This window comes from Equus quagga, unplaced genomic scaffold (assembly GCF_021613505.1).
Source record: "Equus quagga isolate Etosha38 unplaced genomic scaffold, UCLA_HA_Equagga_1.0 73442_RagTag, whole genome shotgun sequence".
Classification (NCBI taxonomy): Eukaryota; Metazoa; Chordata; class Mammalia; order Perissodactyla; family Equidae; genus Equus; species Equus quagga.
The window spans coordinates 2337602-2353545 of record NW_025802777.1 but is presented as its reverse complement, the minus strand read 5'-3'; the positions used below and the strand labels follow the sequence as shown (position 1 = coordinate 2353545).

Below are 15944 nucleotides of genomic sequence, written 5' to 3'. Positions count from 1 at the left end.
CCACCTCCATCATCACCACCACCACCACCACGACCACTGCCACCACCACTACCTCATCTCTGCCATCATCACCACCATCACTGTCACTTCCACCACCACCACCATCACCACTACCACCACCGCTATCACCACTCCCTCCACCTCCACAGTCATCACCAACATGGACATCATCAGTGTCCTATCACACAGTCCGGAAGCGGATGCCATGGAACAACCACAGAAGCCTTCATTGGCTTTACTCTTATTAGGAGATAAGCCCATAAAAGAAAATGGTTTTCGTGTTATAATTTTTCCAACGTACTATTCGTTCAAAGCAGAGAGAAAGATCATACCTGAAAGATATAAAATAGCATCAATTCTGAAAGATCTCCAATATGTTTATGCTTAACAGCATGTTAGTCTGCCTCCAAAGACCTGTGCCCGAGTCTGTGCTCAGTGCCAACAAGGGGGGCTGCGTGGCTCAGTGACACACACACTCTCATGCAGCCTGGCCCCAGAGCGGGCCCTCCCCTGCATCCACTGCCCCAAGTCCCTTCCTCTGCCCCGTCTCTGCCGTCTGGACCGCCTCCTCCACATCACCTATTCTTCTCTGTGATCACATTTCCTCTTGCCCTGCTTCCCACGCCTCTTTCTCCCACGAGAGACTGCCTCGTCCAGGAGGGCGGGGACACACTCCGTCTGGCTGGCGCACCCGCGCTCGCTCATCACGAGCAGGTGCTCACTATGTACTTGTCTGAACCAACACAGAACAAAACGACAGTGAAATGCTCAAAGGAATGACCCAGAGGGAACAGGCGACAGGCTGGAGAGACAGAAGGCACAGGACGGGGCCAGGCCGCAGAGACCGGGCAGCACTTCCTTCTGCCTTTGCCTGCCAGCCTCCCCTCCAGGATGCCACTCTGCCTGGGTGGGCGTGCTGGAGAACGGGTGGTGGGTCATCACTGCCCCAGGTTCAGAGGCACAGCACGAAAGGGTGACTGTGCACAGTGATCAATTAGGATGCGATCATTAACTCCCGTGAAAGGACCCGCTGGACGAAAGCGTCTGCCGGGCGCCTCCCTGTGCACCAGCAAGGCCTCTCTCCCCACCTGCAACGCTTATTGCATGGCCAGTCTGCAGAAATCGACTTGCACACTCTTGGTTTAACACATGTAACTACAGAAAGCCTTATGGGAACAGAAATCGCTCAAGCTCCAGACTTGTCCTGTGCCGCCAGGTCAGTCTGTGGTGTCTGCTCTGAACCCTGAGACCCTGGGGACACTGTGCTTGCTGACACTGAGCAGCCGAGTGGACGCTGATGCCCCACGCTCCTGCTCCCCGACTTTGTTTTCCCACATGAACACACTAACTGGCGACTAGGGGAAAATGGAAGCAAGTACGCAGAGCTCCGTTTGGGGTATCCCAGCTCCCCATGTCGGACCCCACAGAGGACTGGAGAGCTGGTGACTGCCTGAACCGCCGGAGGGGGACCTGATCGGACTGCAGAGGAGAACATGGCGAGGTTCCGGAAGGAAAAGATGCACCTATCATCCCCAAATTAAGGCAGACTGTGCTTTTATAATTGCAAAGGTAATTCATGTTCATTAAAGGAAATTATTGAAAACGGAGAAAAATACAAAGATAAGAAATTACGCATAACTTCAACACCGGGAGAAAACCACTATGTAAGGTTTCTTCCTTTCTTTTTTCTACCTGAATCCGTTTATTTTACATAGGTGAGTGCTGTACTCACACACACGAGTATGAGGTATGTCCTACACGAACAATACACCCACTGTGTATATTGCTTTTTTGCAGTAAGTATTTCACAATTTTATTTAGAATTCTCTGTGAACATGTTCGCATAGTCAAACACATTGCTAAACTGCTAATTTAATCACATTCCTCTTACTGGATGTTGAGGGGTCCAAAGGACCAGTGATAAATGGTAAATGCCCTCCCAGAGGACATCCAGCAGTAGAGGGCCTGGCTCACCCCAGCCAGCACGGTCCCTGAGTCTAAAATGTCCGGCTGATCCGACAGACAAGGGCGGCGCCTTCCACCACTAACGTCCGCATGTCCGCCATGCAGTGAGGCTGGACGCTCTGTCCTGTTTTTAACCTCGCGTGTCCTCTCTCGTGAACCGTCTCTCCTTGGACACACTGGGCCCTTCCTGCTCTTCTCCGTGAACGGTTGCTATCTTTACTATTCAGTCTGTGTCTGTCGACGACAGTCATACCTCACACATACTTTTCAGCTTGCCCTAGTTGGTTCTTTGGACCTACAGAAGTTCTAAGTGTTCCGTTGCTCGCGCAGTGATGTTTTTGGTTAGAGCTCTTCCGTTGCTTTCCTGCTTGTGATCTGACAGTTCTCTACCTGCATTTTCCTCTGGCTGTGTTTTCCAGTTTGCTTCTTTTTAAGGTACAACTGAACTATTTAACGCCAGTACCTTCCTTTACAACAAGCTTCCGGCTAAGCTAGGGTCTGCCTGCCTCTACAATTTCTCCCTCTCGGTCCTCAGCGCCACCCTGTCGCCGCTGGCCCCCAACACCAGGTGGAGGTTCCCCCTGCTGCACGTTTTATGAGTTACTCCAGAGGGGTCAACGGGGCAGGAGGCCAGGGGTGTACTTCTGTCTTGCTGCAATTCCAGTGAGAATATAACTTACAATCTTTGCAAAAAATATGTTTGAGGCTCTTCATTCATTTATTCAGCACCTCCTGTGCAGGCACTGAGTCAGAGGGAAGGGAAGACCCAGGCCCTGCTTGAGGGATCCCGGGTCTGCAAAGGGAGACATACCCATGAGCCAGTGTAGTGGGGACTCCAAGAGGCAGAAGCAGGCACTGGGCCGAGGGGCCGAGGGGCTCAGAGAAGGACCTGTGCCCACCCAGGCTTACCTCTGGGTGCTTGCGCCGCATATGTCTGCTCATCGAGGCCCTGGTGGACACCTTGGTCCCGCACAGCTGGCAGCTCTGCGCCTCCACCTTGTCGTGGGTGAGCTGCACGTGCTTCTGCAGCATGTACTCGGTGACGTACTTCTTGTCGCACACGGAACACGTCCACTGCTTGCCCACTTCCCACACACACAGGGGGAGAAAGCGACAAGCACAGGTCATGAGTGGGGTCGTCCCACAGCCCGCAGGACAGGCGAGGAGGGCGCGCTCTGCACATGCCACAGGTGTCCTCCGCCAGGTTGGCCACGGGACCCACAGCACCGGCCAAGACAAGTCTGAGAGTGGCTTCTCTCTCACAGAGCACGGAGCCACGTTGCTGCTCCAATATTGGAAAATTCAAGAACGGATATTTCAAAGTTGTGGTGGGCTCATTTTTAGGGGGCGAGGGACCACCATTAAGGCAGGACAGCAGCACAAACTCTGCAAAAGTCTACAATACAGAATCACAGCACGGTTGCTCCCACCCTGCACGCCCGGACGGCCTCACGGAGACCGCGGCGTGGGGTCCGGAACCTTCTGCTTACCTGTGTGGATGAGCTTGTGGGTCTCCATGGTGTTTCTCTCACTAAAAGTCTTTCCACACAATTCGCACATGAAATCTTTGATCCCTGCAGAAAAAGGTGCCCTTCATTTCACGTGTTCCGTAACTGTTTTAATTTAACTACACACAGAAGCTGCCTCATCCTGGACGTGCGTCAGTCCGCAGAGGCTGCAGGGGAGGTAAACCGCCGGGAGACCAACAGGCAGTCGACACTCATTCTCACGCTCAACCAGAAAATCGTAGCTGGGAAACTGTCCCCTCCTGCCGGCGACCGGCGCAGGTACAGGCCAGGGCCCACGGGCCTGCCGGAGGCTCAGCCAACAGAACCTGAGTCAACGAGCTTGACTCTGCACAGCTCACAACAAGCGAAGGCAGAGCCACGCTTACGAGACTTTTAAGGTTTCGTCAGCTTCCTTCCAGTCCTGAGCATACAAACCAGTCGCTCAGTCTGGGCGATCAGCCTCTTGCCTGCAACTGGGTGAGCGAGCATCGAGCCATTGGTCTGTGTCAACCCCCAAAGTGACAAGATGGTGGACCCTTAGAATGTGTTTTAAACAAATGTTCCCAAATGGAAACAAGGCAAGCGATTGTTAAAGTCCACTTAACTCAGTACTGTGAGTATTTATCAAGCCCCACATACGCACAGGGCCCTGGGCCCACAGTGGCTTGCGGAGGGACAGACGGACGGAGGCCTCGACACCCAGCAGCTGGTGTGTGGCAGGCAGAGTATGGAGTGCCACAAAACCCAGAGGAGGCATGTGACCCCGTCCACGGGAGCAAGAAAGCTTCCCAGAAAAGGTGAAGTGAATAAGAGACGAGCTTCCCCAGGGAGAGGAGGGCAGACCTAGCTCATAAAGACCCAGGGACACTGGGGCCGGCACTCCGGGGGAACCCAGAGCAGACCTGCGTGGTGGCCTGGACAGCCTGGGGACAGCGAGGGAGGTGGGAGCACAGGTGAGCTGGGTCAGGCAGCTCCCATTTGGGGGAGGACACAGAACCAATGTAGAGACCCCTGCCAGAAATTTCAGACTCGGACACCACTCCTATCACCAGGGGTAGCCTTCCTTCAGCTCTAGTGTCTAATTCTCTCTCTCTCTCACACACACGTTTATCCTTACAGAAATGTGTCATAAAAAATGAACTCGCATTGGTTGCACAGGCTGCTTTTCCTCCTAGTGTATCAGGAACTTCCAGGTAAACTAACGTATACACCTCATGCTCTTAACAGAGGCAGGGTTCTTTTTGGTGGATACACCGCAATTTCACGACTGCCCTATTGATGGACACTTAAGATGTTCCAGCGTCTTCTGTCCCAGACCATGCCATGATGACCAGCTGGAACATGTCTCTGGGCCCCTGTCTGATCATTTCTAGGGCACACCTTCCTGCAGGAAAATGGCCGAATGGAAGGTAAGCACAGCGAAGACCTGGCAGACCTCGCAGAACGCCCGCGGCGGCGAGCGGGGCAGTAGCCCAGGCTCCCATGCGCGTGCGCAGTGATGGTGTGACAGCGCGCGCACCGGGAGGGGAAGCGTCCTGAGAAACGGGCTGCGTCCCCACTCCCAGCAGAGGCTCACTCGCTTGGGAAACCCGGGGCTTCCCTGGAGCTCAAGAAAGTGGAGAGCAGCGGGGCGGAGGCAGGAGCGCACGGCCGCGCACTCACCCGTGTGGCGCTTGTAGTGCTTGAGCATGTTGACCTTCTGCGCGAACTTGCGGTGGCACTCCTTGCACTCGTACTCCTTGATGCCCTTGTGCAGCTTCATGTGGTGGCGCAGCGCGTGCTTGGTCTTCATGCCTGCGGGGACAGGAGCCGTGAGCGCGCCAGCGGCCCCGCCCTTCCCTAGAGCCACTGGGCCCCATCCCGTGCCCTGGACCTGCACAGCGCCTGCGCCCCGTTCCGCGCCGCGGACCCTGCACAGTGACTGCGGCCCGTCCCGCGCCGCGGACCCTGCACAGTGCCTGTACCCTGCCCCCCGCCCCGGACCCTGCACAGTGTCTGTGCCCCGTCCCGCGCCCTGGACCCGGCACAATGCCTGTGCCCAGTCCAGCGGACCCCGCCCAGTGCCTGCGCCCCGCCCCGTGCTGCGGACCCCGCACAGTGCCCCGGACCGCGCACAGTACCTGTACCCCGCCCCGAGCCGGGGACCCTGCACAGTGCCCGCGCACCGCCCTGCACCCTGGACGCCCCAGTGCCCGCGCCCCACCCCGCCCCCCGGGCCATGCACAGTGCCTGCGCCCCACCCCGCCCCGCGGACCCCGCACAGTGCCCTAGACCCTGCACCCTGGACCCCGCATAGTGCCCGCGTCCCCCACTGCACCCCCCACAAAGTGCCCGCGCCCCGGACCAGAACAGTGCCCAGGCCCCAGACCCTGGGGCAGGCCCAGGTCTCGGTGAGAGTGGAACCAGCAAAGAGAAGGACAAAGTGTGGGGGCTTGTCCGAGAAGCCCCCTCCACCAGCGGCGAGGCGGGCAGTTGTGCCTTCAGAGGTCCTCAGGGGTTACTGTCGACGTCCAGACAGCGCAGCTCATGGCTGCCCTCCCAGCCCTGACGGCCAGTTCTCACAACCACCACAGCTAGGGGTAAATTCTGAATGCTGCCACTGTGACCACGTCGAATCATCTGCTAAGCGGCCTACAAGTCTCCTGAGGGTTCCTGTTGATCTTGGTGACGCAAACGTTAATTAAGATTACGCATAAGGCCACTGGACATGACACTCTAGGTCTAAGCTGACTCTCCACCCACCTTTAGTTTAATGTAACAAAGCCAGCCTTTACCGACACCTGGAGAAGGGACGACCCTGGACCAGCATCTGAATTAGTGACTGAGGGCTCAGCCTAGGGAGACAGGCTAGGGGAGCATGCTGTGTGGGCAGGGCTCCGGGCAAGGGACACTGCGGGACAGGGTGGGCAGCAGCTCGGGAGCAGAGGCAGATGGCATCCAGTCCCATGGGCCACAGGCCGACGACCCAGCCAAGAGGCAGTGGACAGGTCACTGCTACTCACCGCCACCCAGAAACTGACCTGGGGGCCTAGGTAGGGGGTGGGCGCAGAGTCAGACCACCGCTATTGCTGTCCTGAGGACAGCACTGGGAGATCTGCCATGCCTGAAAAGGGTCGTCTTTTCAGTGGCCATCAGTGCCCTAGCAGGTCACCTAGAAAACCACAGGACGAGTGACCGGGAGGTGGACGTCAACCAGCGCGTGGGGAACCGCTCTAGAGAACCAGCGTGGCTGAGCCAGCAGAGGGAGCAGGCGGCCCTGAAATGACAGTCTAGTCCTTACAGAGAGGTTCCTAGGCTGCCAGGTGGGGAGGACGTGGGTGGGCCCAGCATCGACTCTGGAAGAGCATTTTTCCCTTAAAAAATTAGTTTCAATCTTTTTGATTAAAAAAATCACACACACTCATAGTAAAAAAAACAAACAAACAAACTACAGGCTAAGTTAGCGCAGAGGATGGGGCTCCAGCCGTCCAGCCTTCCATGCCACCCGGGGCGACTGCTGAGTGCATTCTGGCCCAGCCCCCAGCAGTATCACCCCTGGACCCTCGGTGGCCCATGCTCGCCTGCGCGTCAGGCTGGGCCAGTACACACGGGACCATCAGTCTGCTTCAACGTACATACGACTCAGGGCTTGTTCTTGTTCATCAACAGACACCTGAGCTCCTACCACAGCCACACTGTTCCAGGCACCAGAAGGCAAGCAGGGAGCCAAGCAAAGTCCCCAGCTTCATGGGGGAGGGACACACAAACCAAGGGAGGGACAAAGTGTCCCATGAGAAGGCATGAAGAGAAGCAGGAGAGAGCAGGAAGGAGGGAGTGGAGGTAGCAGGGACGCTGGCTCTTCAGGGGAGCCCCTCAGATGAGGCATCTGAGAAAGTGACCTGTAAGACTTGTGCGAGGGGCCATAGCTACTTGAGGGAGCAGCATTCCTGGCCAGGGAAACAGCCAGTGCAAAGGCCCTGAGGCCACTGTCATCAATCCCTCAGTGCTTCAAGCTGTTCTCTGACACACACAGTGCTGCCGTGGATGCTCATACACATCTTTCTGCTGCAAAGAGATTTTGTGCTGCAAATAAACAAGACACATTTCTAGCTGCAGCTAACTTTGCCCAAGCCCACCCCAGCCGTACTAATTCACACTCCCACCCAGAGTCCATGCGCGTGCTGGCCTCCTCCTCGCCAGCACCGGCTGCTCCCCCAGGCTGTGCCTGGCACAGCGGCATCTTGGCTCTGACCCTTGATGGGATGGTCACTTCAGGGCCCGCACCCAGTGAGTAACTGTCCGGAAGGGAGCTGGTCCTTACTGTCCTGCAAGAAACGAGAGCTCCCCTCCTCTGTGCACCTCAGATGAACTTATTCTAAATCCCCAAAATAAGACCCGGCCATAAAAACAGAAAATGCACAGAAGGAAAGACACAGCAAAGTTCAACCCCCACCTGACCCCCCACAGCCCTCGTTGGTGACATTCATGTTTCTCTCTCCATTAAAAAAAACATCTGTGAACAGTTTCAAATACACATGGCTGCTGCATGGTGGAAATTTTAAGGCTCTATTGGGATTTTGATTCAGCTGGCATCACATTTACAACTTACTTTGGGGAAAACAAGTTTGTTTTGTTTTCGGTGAGAAAGATCAGCCCTGAGCTAACATCTGTTGCTGGTCTTCCTCTTTTCGCTTGAGGAAGATTGTCACTGAGCTAATATCTGTGCCCATCTTCCTCTCTTTGGTATGTGGGACATCGCCACAGCACGGCTGGATGAGCAGTGTGTAGGTTCGCGCTCAGGATCTAAACCCACAAACCCCGGGCTGCTGAAGCGGAGTGCACGGACTTCAGCGCTATGGCACGGGGCCCGCCCTAGTATTTTTTAAATACTTAGAATTCCCAAACCTGGAAAGGGCAGGCCCATTTTCTCTCTCTAAAGACCTGGTGGTTTCCTCACACAGGCCACACAGCTGTCCCACCAAGATTCGTGAGTATTTCATGGGACGTGAAGTGATTTTGATAAGATATTTTCAAAGTGATTTTATAAGATTTGATTTTGACAAGATATTTTCCTGTGTGTCCTGGGCTACTGCTGCTGTACAGGAAACCCACTGGGCAGGGGACACGGGATCCCTACCACTGGGTGATGGGACCCTCATTACTTACAATGGCCTCTCACTTGAGTAAGTGCACAGTCAGGCCTAGAATTTCCAGGGAAAAATGTAAAGTAATGATATACAAGAATATTTCCTGCAACATCATTTGTAATAATAAAAGAGTGCACAAAAACCTTCAATATATAAATAAAAGGATCTGGTTACAGGAATCCACAAGATGGAATCCTATCAAGGTTTTGAGAGAAAAATTAGGGCAATATTTACCTGTTCTGATATGAAAAGGTCTCTGATGGGTTTTTAAATAAATAAAAAGCAAGGTGTGGAAAGAAAGCATTTGCTTGAACGTGCCAGTGACTGTCATATGAAAGCATAATGACAATACCAATATTTCAGGATTATGTGAAATAAATACGGTCACCTGAGTACGAATCCCAGCCTTTATTAAAGTATTCAGAATTCATGAAAGAAATCATGAAGCCAAATAGTAAGTATATTTTAAATATAAAAATGTATATATTATTATAAGATGTGGCTCTGACCTCAGCGCCCGCCCTGCCAGGCCCTTCGGGGGACCCAGGCGGGGTTTCTCCCTGCGCACCCGCAGGGGACGGCCGACCACACCTGTCCATCTCCAACCCTTCACCCCCCACCCCTGCCCTCCACCATCTCCTCCAGGCGGGGGTGGGGGGCAGGCAGCAGCCCTCAGGGAAGGGGCTGGAAGAGCTCGGGCAAAGGGGGGGGCAGCTGGGGCGTTAGCCAGGATGGCCCTCACTAAGATACAACACGCAGAGAAACTGCTGGAAATGCTCCCAGGAAACATTAACAATGGTTCTTTTGAGGAACTTAAAGAGCTCTGAGGTGGGATACACTTAACTTTATCTTACATGACCACCTGTGTTATTTAAAAAGAAACTTATTTTTGGGGGTAGGTGCCTGTGTTACTTTTTCAGTAAAACAATCTACATGCCGCACAGAGTTATTTTGGTGGACAGACAAGAAACTGTCGCTTCTGGGATGAGGGGCTGGGGAGGGGAGCATCTCACACTCTGCTTTTCTCAGCAGTTATTTATTTTAACTTTTAATTTTTAAATTTTTTTTTTTTTGAGGAAGATTAGCCCTGAGCTAACATGTGCTGCCAATCCTCGTCTTTTTGCTGAGGAAGACTGGCCCCAAGCTAACATCCGTGCCCATCTTCCTCTACTTTATACGTGGGATGCCTACCACAGCATGGCTGGACCAGCGGTGCCATGTCCGCACCCGGGATCCAAACCGGCGAACCCCAGGCCGCCAAGAAGCGGAACGTGCGCACTTAACCGCTGCGCCACCAGGCCGGCCTCTATTTTAACTTTTTACATGCAACCTTCTTTCGGCGTGCCAGGAGGGGCGACTCGGTGAGCGAAATGATGGAGCATTTGTGTCTTCTTCACCCTTTTCTGTTTAATTTTAAAAACCAAATAAAGGAAAAAATAAAACCTTTATGAAATATAAAATTCTTAAGAGAGCCGAACGGCAAGGGAGATAACCCCGGCCTGTGGCCCTCTGACCGAGGCTGGGCCTGCTGCTCCCCTCCGCGGACAGCCCCGCGGCCGCGCCACACTGCCCACCAAAGACTCACCGCTCCAGGTCTTCCAGACGGCTTGGGTTATTTTTTAAACAGAAATCGGGTTAAAATTCTACTGCATCCTGGGATTACGTTCTTTTATTTCACTTACTGATGGGAGATATTTTCTTAATAGGTTTACTATTATCTCACTTGATTAAAATAAACGTCACCGTCATGCCCAGTCACAGGAAGTCTCCATCTGAATACACAGCGGGTTCTAGTGGGGAGTGGTCAGCAGCCAGGATTCTGCATCCGCGGTCAGGCCACATGGTGCTTCTGACAAGTACTTTGGACTTTCAACAGTCATACGTTGCACTGTCTCCCTACTTTGAAAAAGACTTAAGGTGCCTTGAATTGACCACGTCTGTCTGCCCTCTGGGTTGCGTTATTTCCTCCTGGGTCCCTCCCTTAAGTACCTTCCTCACAGGAGTCTCCTTTTAAGTGACTGACAAGCCTGGGTCCCCTCACACTCGGCCGATGGCCCCTGCATGTTTTTTTCACCAGCCAGGCTCCGCCCACCCTGCCTTTGAAGCTCCGAGGGCTGGTGGCGTCCAGGCCTCTCCCGGGACCAGGGGCGTCTGGCCTCGTGCACGCACCTTTCCCGCACTCGGCACACAGGTACTCGCGGATGTTGTCGTGCACACGCATGTGCTCCTTCAGCATGTCCTTCCTGGCAAAGGACTTCCCACACTGCTCGCACGCGTGGCTCTTCACTCCTGAAACACACACGCGCCACAGCTTCAACCTGCGAGTTCCACGCCCGCGGGGACCGTGCAAGGGCCGTTAGCCGGGAGCCCCCCAGCCTCCAGCTGGAAGCACAGGCCCACCTCCCTTGACCCTCACGGAACCTTCTCTAGGTCCCCAAGGACCTAGAGGGGGTGAGGGGGCAGGAAGGGGCCGTGGTGGGAGTGGAAGGGGTGGCAAGGATGGGAGAAGTGGAGAAAGAGCAGAATGCCCAGGGAGGGGACGATGCGGAGAAGGCCTGGGGGGCGCAGGGGGCTCGGCCCCTCCCGCAGCTCGGCACCCGCGTCTTGCGGGGAACTCGGTACCTGTGTGGATGAGCTTATGTCGCTCCAAGTTGCCTATGCTGTTGAAGATCCGCCCGCACATCTCGCAGGGGTGAATGTACCTGAAAGCAGACATGAGCCTCAGGACGCGCATGGCCTCTGGGGGCCGGCCGCCGCACAGTCTGTCCTCCCCAAGCACCTTTATCGGCAGAGGGGAGGCAGAAGAGGTGCTACGTGGTGAGAAAAGACACCGAGCATTTAGCCTCCACAGTGGGCTGATCTGTGCCCCCTTCCAAATTCCCCTGTTGAAATCTTAACTCCCAGCACCCAGCATGTGACCTTATTTGGAGACAGGCTCCTCAGAGCTGCTCAAATGAGGTCAGAGGGATGGGCTGTAACCCAGGATGACTGGTGTCCTTATAAAAAGAGGAAATTTGGACACGCAAAGACATGCACAGACGGACGACCATGTGAGGACAGAGAAGATGGCCATCCCTAAGCCAAGGAGAGAGGCCTGGAAGAGACTCTCCCTCTGAATCTTAGAAGCTCTCAGAAGAAACCAGCCCTGCCGACACCTTGATCTCGGACTTCTGACCTCCAGGCCATGAGACAATACATTCGTGTTGCTGGGGCCGCCTGCTACGCGTGCTTTGTTACGGTGGCTTGAGCCACTACTCCAGCCTCTAACAGGACCCTTCACCCACACGCTGTGCCAACAGCACTGATTCTGGGCTGCAGGCAGATGTAGGGCCAGCATCCACAAAACCTAATTACCATGGGGAAAGAGGGTTTCTGGTTGTTCTGCAGGCGGTTGAGGTCACATTATCTTTGGGATACGTGACCCGCTTGTGCCGTGAGTGCAGGCAAGAGGGTGTGCAAGCTGGGAGGGAGGACTGAAGCAGCACAGAATCAACAAGGCAAGTGCGCTCCCCAAAGCCCTGGCCGCGGGCTCCCAGAGGAGACGGGACTGTCTCGCTGGAGCATCTGCCACTCGACAGGGAAAACCGCCCTCCCTTGGGGCACCGCTGTACACCCTGGAGCCCAGCCCCGGGAGGCCTCACTTCTGCACGTTGGGGTCCGGCAAGTTCTCGCGGTGGATGACCATGTGGGCGTGGTAGGTGGCCTTCAGGGCGAAGCGCCGGTGGCAGATGCTGCAGCCGTGGCCCTTCTCCTTGTGCACCTCCATGATGTGCTTCAGGTACTCCTTCCCCCGGCCGAAGGTGAGCTGCGGACGGCATGCCGTTCACACCACGCACGGGCCGTCCCCGTGCTGAGGACAGCGCTGCCATGCTGCACCATGGCCGGGACACTGAGAGCCCACTCCCTGGGGAGAAGGGGAGAGCCTCCCAGGGGCAGGGCCAGGCCGGGCAAAACCGCGAGGTGGAGGGAGTCCAAGAAGTGGACCGACCGCCTCCCCGACCTCCCCTGCAGACCGGCCGGTGCCCTGAACCCTCCGCCTCTCCGCACGCCTGACCTCCCTGTCCCTCACCCATGCCCGACGTCACGGACAGGTGCGCAGCCAGCTGCCCTGACGAGCACGCAGGTGCCAGCGCTCACGGAGAACATGGCCCCTGCACTCACGGGGCACGCACCCTGGCAGCCCGAGTGGGGAGCCACGGCTCCAAGAGCAGACTGCTGGGAACTGGGAGCGCGGCTCCCCCCAGACACAAAATCAACCCTGCCCAGCAAGGTCCTCTGCGCAGGGGGCAGCGCTCCGGGCCGTGGGCAGGAGGGGAGGAGAAAGGAGAGGGGGAGGAGCCCCACCAGGGATGAGGCCCCCCGCCCCGGTCAGCCACAGTACTGTGTGTGGACCTGTCGGGAGGCTGCTCTGAGAGGGTGGTCCGTGTGACAGCAGCGACACTCATATTCACCATCCCTCAGGGGCCACGTGACATGGGATGGCCTTCCAGGACATCTGTGGCCAGGGAACCTGGCCGAGGCGAGTGGGGCCGCCCGCCCCCGCCTGATGGAGCCCGAGCCTCTGCAGGTGTGGTAGCTGAGCCGGCGGTCAACGGCAGGGTGGTCAGGGGCGGGTGGTCACGCTACCTGACACCTCTTGCAGCTGTACTTGTGAGGCTCCGAGTCTGCACTCTCGTCAGAATTGTCATCGTTTTCCTCCGAGGAGATCCCGATCTTGCCAATGAACTCCTCCCTCTGGTGGTCATCCATCAGCGCGATGTCCTGGAACACAGTCACCACGTCCCATTTCTCACCTGCTCCAGGGGAGCCTCAATCGGTTATTTATGCCGCAGCGACAGCGAGGTTCGCCCACGTGCAGAAGGCAGCGCCTCTCCGATGCACACCAGTCCCACCCAGCTCCCACTCGTGTGCCCTGCGGGACAGACCCTGGGCCAATGCCCTGGGGCCACCTCTGCACACCCCACTGCCCTGATGGGAAAGCCGCCAGGCCCGGCTTGCGTTCAGATCATTCTGTGATGCCCACCGAGGGGTGAGGGCAGGGGCAGCAAAGGTGACAGAAGTCCCTGCCCCGTGTCCCTTGGTTTGAGCTGTGCACTTCTCAGACTTAGGAATGCCTAGCTTCCAGCCTCGACTGTGGCATCTGTCAATGGGGCCAGATCAATGGTCTCTAAGACCTCTTTCTATGCGAGCTGGCTAGGATGGCCCCGAAGTTCCATTTACTTCTCTGGAGAGGACTGCAGGAAACACTTCAATATTCATTCCACAGGCTAGAAAAACTTGGGGAGGAGCAGCTGCGTGGGGGGCTGGCCTGGGAGCTGAAGAAGCAGCACTTCACGGAGTCAGAGGTGGTGTGTGGACCAGAGGGGTTGCTACGTGGGGCAGCTGATCCCCTTAGCAACTTAGCAACTCCTCCCGGCAGCTGTGGGGGCCTGCCGTCCACTCTCCTGCCACTGCCCACGTTCCAGCCGAGGCGGCCAGGATGCGCAGCAATGCTGGCCAAGTGTCATTTCGAGCAAAACTTACAATTCTGGGAAGGGCAGAGGGGTTTCCTTGGGAAATCTCACTGTCCTGAAGCACAGAGGTTTTCACAAAGGCCTACTCCTCCCTTTCTTCTCTTCTACCGCGTCATCTCGACTCAAACTGAGTCCTTTCTCTATTTTCCATTAGCAAAGACACGGCAATATCCTTCGGAAAGAGCAGGGCTCAAGGAGGACAAGGATCTGGCTGGAAGCCACGCGGCCCAAGGCACTCAGACCTGCCAGGTCCTTGGTCTACTTGAATCCGTGTGGAAACCCACTTTCCTTGCAGGTCTCAGGGCTTCCCTTTTACAGAGAGAAGTGGGAGCTCGGAAAGGCTGCAGGACTAGAGCCCAGCTGGACTAGACCACTGGGACTAAGTCCCTCCCCTGAGGCTCTTGGCCCCTCCTGGGCCCTTCCTTCCACCCCAGCTTGGTCCACATGGCCCACACTCTCCTGCCTCGCCCCCCACTCACTCTCCTGCCTTGCCCCTGCTTTCCCTCCTGCCTCATCCCCCACTTATTCTCCTGCCTCACCTCCCCACTTTCTCTCACACCTGCCTAGCGAAATCCCGAGCTGTGCCCGGGGCTGCCCGAGAACAGTACTGAGCTGCAGGCAGATGTGTCTGGGGTGGGTGTTTCCCATCTTCACTTGGGCCTCGGCACCACCTGTCATTTCTTTGTTTTTTCCCTCAACCGGTATTTCTTCTGCTCTTAATGGCGACCCCGAATCCTCGCTGCCCCGGCCAGCTCCCGCCAACAGCTCCCTTTCCTCAAAGCCAAGGAGGGAAGCAAATGCCACTCCATATCCTTGTTCCCTCTCGCGGGCAGCACCGAGCATTTGGGAGTTGTAACACGAGCCCTGCAGGGCTGCGTGAGACGCAGCAAACAGTCCTGAAGACTCAGCTGAGGAGAGGCAACGTGGCCAAGCTGACAACTGTTTGAGGATGCTGACCCTGGGGCCCGCCACGCCTCCCCGTGAGCCACCCGGGAAAGGACCACGCCGGCCGACACCTTGAAGTGGACGTGGATGTGGTCCCTGAGGACGTCCACACGGAAGAACTTGCGCCCGCAGATCTCACAGGTGTACTTCTTGTCGCCGTGGGTCAGCAGGTGCTTGTTCATGTTGCTCCTGCAGGAGAACACCTGTGGGCAGAGGGACCGGGACAGGAGGCAGCCGTTCACCATTGGGCTTTAGTCTGATAAACACGACTGGGCACAAAAAGTGCAGCAAGTTGCCCCCAAAGTTAAAGTCCCAACAACTCCTGAGTGTCTGAGACCCACACATCGTCACTCGGTGTTAGAACCCTGATCACCTGCGTCATCATTTAACTATGTGCTCACATTACAATACAGATTTATAGGCGAGAGCGTGGGAGACGAAGGAGAGGGAGCAATTCTCAAGGAACAGAAGGCTAATGCTTTCGTGGGACACTTCAAGGTTTTCAGGTGACTTGGGGCCAACAGCCCTGGGAGGCTAGGTGGGAGGATGACTCAGTGGGGGGAGATGGGCTCCTGGGGAGGGACAGAGGCAGGAGGTGCAGCCAACACCTCAGTTTCCCGAGGCAGACTGGGCTGAAGAAAAGAAGTCACTGGAAGCCATGGAGAACTCAGTTTTAGAAACATGTGTGCTCTTTCACTACCTGCCTGGACCCTCCCTGAGTATCAGTGAGCATGTCGCAGAATAAAACGTGCTTGAATGTCAGCATGGAGCTGGTGGTGTCATGCACACGATCTCCCAAAGGCATGGAGGGGACGTGGGGCCAGCACTGCCCCAGAGCCGGCGGGCAGCGGGCAGGATGACCAGGACACCTGGACACGGGGCACAGG

General features: G+C 56.1%; 1 protein-coding gene across 3 annotated transcripts in view; it reads right to left on the bottom strand.

Annotated features, from left to right (window-relative positions):
- Window positions 1–15944, bottom strand: part of PRDM15 (PR/SET domain 15) — a 74752-nt gene that overhangs the window by 8151 nt on the left and 50657 nt on the right. For all 3 annotated transcript variants that reach the window (XM_046651690.1, XM_046651688.1, XM_046651689.1), the window contains exons 14-21: window positions 15129–15260; window positions 13226–13360; window positions 12241–12404; window positions 11222–11301; window positions 10769–10888; window positions 5136–5267; window positions 3456–3539; window positions 2875–3050 (exon numbers count right to left, since the gene is read on the bottom strand). In XM_046651690.1, coding sequence (XP_046507646.1) covers window positions 2875–3050; window positions 3456–3539; window positions 5136–5267; window positions 10769–10888; window positions 11222–11301; window positions 12241–12404; window positions 13226–13360; window positions 15129–15260 — 1023 coding nt within the window. The remainder of the gene's footprint in view (window positions 1–2874; window positions 3051–3455; window positions 3540–5135; window positions 5268–10768; window positions 10889–11221; window positions 11302–12240; window positions 12405–13225; window positions 13361–15128; window positions 15261–15944) is intronic.